Source organism: Hippoglossus stenolepis, chromosome 14 (assembly GCF_022539355.2).
Source record: "Hippoglossus stenolepis isolate QCI-W04-F060 chromosome 14, HSTE1.2, whole genome shotgun sequence".
Taxonomy (NCBI): Eukaryota; Metazoa; Chordata; class Actinopteri; order Pleuronectiformes; family Pleuronectidae; genus Hippoglossus; species Hippoglossus stenolepis.
This window is the reverse complement of record NC_061496.1, coordinates 7188255-7194254: the sequence shown is the minus strand read 5'-3', so window position 1 is coordinate 7194254 and position 6000 is coordinate 7188255. Positions and strand designations below refer to the sequence as shown.

The following is a 6000-nucleotide window of genomic DNA, read 5'->3' as shown; positions in this document are numbered from 1 at the left end:
ATTATTACAGTTTAAAAAGCAGATCTGTGCACATCTGATGAGGCTGTGTGCTTTTGTGTATGTATGTAACCTCCAATTAACAATTTAAATAACACTATACAAAATAACCCACACAGATAATGGCAACACTGTACTGTAAAGTGCTTTGAGTGGTCTGGTTGTCATTAAGACTATAAAGGTACAGACACGAGTGAGTGAGGTGATGAGTAGATCACCTAGAACAGAACTGATAAAGAGCTGTTGTGTGAAAACCTGTTGACTCTACATGTGAGTGTCTGAAGTTTGCATCGTTCACTGATCCCAGACGCAATCACAATAAATATTTTTATTTTCACCATCAAAAATAGACAAAAGATCTTCATGTGCAACAACAACTTTTCACCGATGTTCAAAAGTTGCCATTCTTGTCTTCCTCTTGTTTCAAATATACAATATTTAATCTTTAGTTCACACCAGACAGTGAGTGTTTACGTTGATGGGCGATGACGCTGAAAAAAAAAATAGATCACATTTCTCAAACACTATAACAAAAGTCTCAAATACATTACAGCACAAAGTACAAAAAATACATTTTTTGGCTTGGTGGGCGAGTGAGTCCGAGCAGATGTTGATGAATTCAGCCCCAAATAAATCCACCTGTAGTCACTGACTACAACTGTTTCCATCGGCCTGCGGTTTCCTTTAGTCACACCAGCAGCTCCGAGGTGACGTCCAAGTTTTGCCTTTCAACGTCAACTGTGCTCTATTTATTCCCTTTCAACCTCTTTCGTGTTTCCCTTAAAAGGATTCAGCAGAGTAAGAAACATATTTTCAACATGAGGAGCAGATGGAATAAATGTAGGCACACGTCATTTTCTACATATTGTTTATATAACCTGACCTAACATCTGGAGTTTGTCCGCAATGAGAATGGACACGATCTGCATTTACTCCGTGGTCAAATCCACGGGAGTGCCTCAGTTTATGAGGAAAACAAACTAAAGAAAAACAGAAAGGAAAACTCCTCTTCTGGCAATGGGAAAGGATTCAATTGCCTTTTTGAATGGGGTTCACCTGTGTTTAGAAAAAAAACCTGCGTACACCCACTAATTCTGGTGTAAAAGAGGTCAAACATAGACTGAATATAAGGATGGACGACACCTGACGAACAGACGTCAGCGTGTAAAGAAACACATACTTTTTAACATGTACTTTGACTTTTTATTTTGTTTCATGTCTCATCCAATAACCAATAACAGGAGGCGGGGTTCATGCCACGTACTGCAGCCAGCCACCAGAGGGCAATCAAGATACTTTGGCTTCACTTTTGGGGAGCCATCATGACGTCCATCTTTACATCAAGTCTATGTCCCAGCACCCTCGTGCATTAACAACAGAACCTGCACAGTTGCAGAGGATCATGATGACACAGTAGAACCAGAGTTTAAAACCCTGTAAAGAAAGAAAGAAATGCCCCGTTGACTAAGGCTTGTGACCTCATGACATCTTCACACAATAGCAGCATCGACCGATATCAAATTGCAACCGCACATAAATCGAGGTACTTTTTTTTTACATTTTCCAGCTCCACACCTTATTATTAACGATGCTTTCAGACCTGCAGTGAAGTCCCGACATTTTCCTGAAGTTTTCCAGAGCGGCTGTGTGTGAGAATGCAAAATGTCCGAGTCAGTTGCTTCGGACCTTTTTCTGAGACCGTGTGAGAATACAGCAGGAAAACGTCTGGGGGAAAATCACAGCTAGCGAGTAGATGTGTCGATGAAACTTAAAAAGCTTGAATACGAACATCAGAGGATGACGAAAGAGGCGCCATACACACGGATGACGCCAACTAACTCGACATCTACATTCGAGAGCTATTGGCGATCAGAGCAGACGCCCGTGTTGTGCTCTAAACATGTTTAGTTTACACGTTTTGTTCTGCCTCCTGCGTGATCTGCACCGCCGCCACCCCTCGGCTGAAATCTGCTGTTGTTATGAACACGTCTGATCCTGACGATCTCATGCTATGTTCCTCATATGTCAAACCCCGGACCCATTTTGTGTCTCAAGGAACGGCTGCAATTCCACTTTGGTAATTGCTGAATGATACCACAACACAATGACTTTAATGGTGCGTGTTTTCACTGAAACATAGTCCCTGTGAGGGTCACAGCTGGGTGGTGCTGTCCTGTAGTTGCCTCGTGCACGTAGCAGTTCTGAACTGAGGGAGGTACAGCGGGGAGAAACCACCCGTCGAGGCCGACAGTGGGTGCATCGGTCCGCTCGAGTCCTCCACGCCGAGCAGAGGGCGAGACTCAACGCAACAGACCTCCCTGTTCAAAACTACATTTTTGCCCAGCTCCTCCTCTTCCTCACTCTCCTCATCCTCTGCCGGATAGTCCATTCCCAGATAATACAAGTCCTTCTCACCTCTCCCCTCACCTTCGTCCTCTTGCTCTGATGTTTCGGAAAGCTCTTCCACGGAGTTGTAGGAGCAGGAGCGCCGTGGGTCGTCCATCTCCCCGCCGCGGCAGCTCTCCAGCTCCCACAGACCGCCAGGGAAGGATCCTGAAATGTCTGAGTTGTTGGCGGAGAAATTGCCCTCGTCGCTGGAGCTGCTGCCACTGCCTCCCTTGTACTGGAGATGAATGGACGGTTGGTCCTGCTTCGGATCAGAGAGCAGCACTGTGGAGTATGTGATTGAGGACTGGGCCGAGCTCTCAGTGCTGCCCGGAGGCTGGGAGACGCCGGGTTGCAACTCCTCGATTCTCGGGTATGAACTGGTCAAAGCATCCAGATTAAGGGCTAAGGAAGGAGCTCCACCCAACAGCAGCTCGCTCTCCGTGAACTGGCCTTGGTCGACCTCTGAGTCAAACTCTGGAGGGAGAGAGATGGATAAGGCGCTGGACGGGTCAGTGGTCAGCGGCACAAGCGGGGTTTGGACCAGGGCGGAGGTCAGAGCTGAGAGGTCCGCCTTGTCCATGATGACGAGTTTGGAGATGTTCTCAGAGGGCATGAGCAGCGACCAGTTGGGGAGACTCTCTGAGGGTCCGAACAGGTGCTCCAAGGTGTCGTTCTACAAACAAATACCGATGGTAAATAGAAGGACAACGAACTTGAGCAAGAACGTTTTATCGATAATTACCGCTAATATTATCAGTGTTGGATATACCAGATGCACTGAAGAAATGTGCATTCATGTTTCAATTCTACGTTAAAAATGTGTATATATATATATATATATATATACCTTTTTGAAGTCCAGTCCTTTAGCCCACGAGCACTTGTTTGGGTTGGGTACATCCTTCCACACAAACTTCTTCATCCTGGGAATCAAACGCAGGAAACGTTAAGGTTGTGCGTCCAAACATCTTTTCTTTCTCCCCTTCCTTTTGTCTCTTGCCTGATTTCTCCTCCCACCAGCTAACATCAGGTGTAATTAGACCCGCGTGACCTATTAAATGTCACGTTGGTCATTTTTCACGGTCGGTGTCTCTGCTTTCTCAATTAGAAAGCGGCACAGGGATTAACATCATCTATCATTTCTTGCAAGTGTCGGGGTAGAAACACAAATTCAACACGCTGATGCTGTGAAATTGCGGTAAAGAGGAGACAAATATAAAGATTTGTACGTTTAAAAAATGCTATTTTGCAGCTGTAGATTAAAAACACCTTTTTAATAAATGATGATGTTGTGGATGCCGCCGGTTTTGTGACCTGACGATTTATTAAAACTCTCAAACTCCTCACTTTTCTGAAACTAAGGAATATAATTGCTTTTGACTGAAGAGGTGTTCTTACTGGTTTTGGGAGAGGATCAGAGTAACAAACAGGACGATTGAGAGGAAGGAGATGATCATCAGCATCATGTAGGCTGCAGGGTCTCCTCTGGTGGCTGAAACAGGTGGAGATGAGAGGTTAAAGGTGCTCAAAGTGATGAATATGATGCTGCAGAAAAACATGTGAATATGGCTCTCACCTATTGTGTATATTGGCTCCCCTTCTCCGTCTGCAAACACTGGGTACAAGTAGAAGCCGTATTCCTCCGAGCCAAAGAAATCCCCTGTGAGATGATGGATGAGGTTAGAGGTCAGGTTGGCGAGTTTATATAACAATGATAAACTTGGTTTAAACAGCAGTTTTCTTTAAGTTACAAAGTGATACTGTAACTGTTACTGAGCAACAGCGCCCTCTGCAGCCACATGGGGTGATTAACTCTGTTGGGCTCTCTGTCTAAAGGATTATATTACCCATGATCCCCGGCTTCCTGAACCGGAGACATCCAATGTAACAAATACACTAAACTCTGAATCTTTGAAAATTTGAATCTTGCTTCCGAACACATGGACAGGGGTGAAAACAAACATCTTGGCAGAGGCAATAAAAAGCTACACACGAAAGTAAAACATAAAATAAAAGTTTTATGGTGAGATTTAAACTGTTCCAGAGTGTGGGGCTCTAACAACAAAGTCACCCTGACACCAGCTATGATCTAGGAATAACCGGCAGAGCGCCATCTACAGATCTAAGTGAGCATGTGTATATTTGCTCATGAAGAATTCAGTGATTCCCTGATCACAGAAAAAAATAAGAGAGAGAAGATGTCACCTCTCAGATGTACAGGACGCTCGGTGTAGGGAAGTCGGACCCATGTTTCTCCACTCTGGGCTTTGTGGTGATCAGACCCGTGCTGTCTCTGTGGTACGGTCCACTGCACCACCATGAACACGGGCACAGAGCTGTTGTCCAGCAGAGTCCAGGACAGAGACACGGAGGTGCTGTTGACGACCGACACACCGAAGGAACGCACACAGCGACCTGCACACCGGAGGGAAACAGAGTCATGAAACACAAGCTCAGCGAAACACAATGGATTTCAGGGATTAAAGGAAACCAGTACAATCACTTTCTTCTCTAATGCTCTGGAAACGTACTGGAGCTGTTTCAGTTGATTTAGATTGAGAACTAGTGACTTCGATGATCATTGTTTCCTGTTTGGCCTTTTATTAAATCAATTATTCATTTCTTACACTGAATATAAATGTGGTATACACATTCACGCTATAGCTTATGAAATGCATTCCTCATCTCATACATCTTCATATGAAGGCTAAGACTTTAATTCCCCCTATTAAGCAATTATTATATTATTCATTAATGGTTTATAACACTACAATGTAGCTATTAGTAAATACAATTCATTCATATATTTAGTAACAACTAAATATAATACAGTAAAAGAAAGTTGAAATCGTGTAAAACAAGATAAAATTGTTGACAAATGCTCAATAAACACCTCATATGTCCTTATGGATGCACACAATTTAATTATAAACCTATAATGTGTTATAAACCATCCACTATATACATATACTCATCAAACCCCTCCTCGTACCCTGAATATAAAACGAAAAAAATGTAAATTTGAAGAACACGTGCAGTTGTTTCAACTCGGGGCACAAGAGATCAACACCTGGACGGTTTAATGAGAATGAAAATGTGAATCACTTTGCTGCTGGTTTAGCTGAACCCATTTGGTCAGAACACTAATGAGAAAATGTCCAACAAACGGCTTCCTCTGGAAAACAGAACGTGACCATCTTCATGAAAAAAACCATTAAATCCTGCAGGTTAGTGGTTTCATGAAAAGAAGCCTTCACTGGATTATGACTAATAGGAGACACAAACATTTCTATGTATTGCAACAAACGCAGGGATTCAAAAACAAACCTTGTGACCTCCTCTCTGCTAATGGCCTTTACTACAGTCACACTAATGGCTGCAGGAGCCACATAAGGGCTTTTAAAGGGTCCCTATAGACACATATATTAAGTGTAATGATTAAATGGATTATGAAGAATAACAGGAGTAAACAGGTCGTAGCGACAAATCAGAAGAATCTGTTGAAAAGGTCAAATCAGGCGACAAGATCTGCAGATTAACATCCTGGAGACAAAGTCATTTTTCTGAGAAATACATTCCAGAGACAAAAAAACAAAATTAGAAAATTAAAAATAG

The 6000-nt window shown here is 43.2% G+C and overlaps 1 protein-coding gene across 4 annotated transcripts in view; it reads right to left on the bottom strand.

The window, feature by feature from the left end:
• Positions 1-310: 310 nt before the first annotated feature.
• lepr (leptin receptor) overlaps positions 311-6000 on the bottom strand; it is a 42928-nt gene continuing 37238 nt past the window's right edge. For all 4 annotated transcript variants that reach the window (XM_035175890.2, XM_035175891.2, XM_035175893.2 and 1 more), the window contains exons 17-21: positions 4591-4800; positions 3962-4045; positions 3784-3877; positions 3233-3308; positions 311-3058 (exon numbers count right to left, since the gene is read on the bottom strand). In XM_035175890.2, coding sequence (XP_035031781.2) covers positions 2150-3058; positions 3233-3308; positions 3784-3877; positions 3962-4045; positions 4591-4800 — 1373 coding nt within the window. In that variant the 3' untranslated portion in view covers positions 311-2149. The remainder of the gene's footprint in view (positions 3059-3232; positions 3309-3783; positions 3878-3961; positions 4046-4590; positions 4801-6000) is intronic.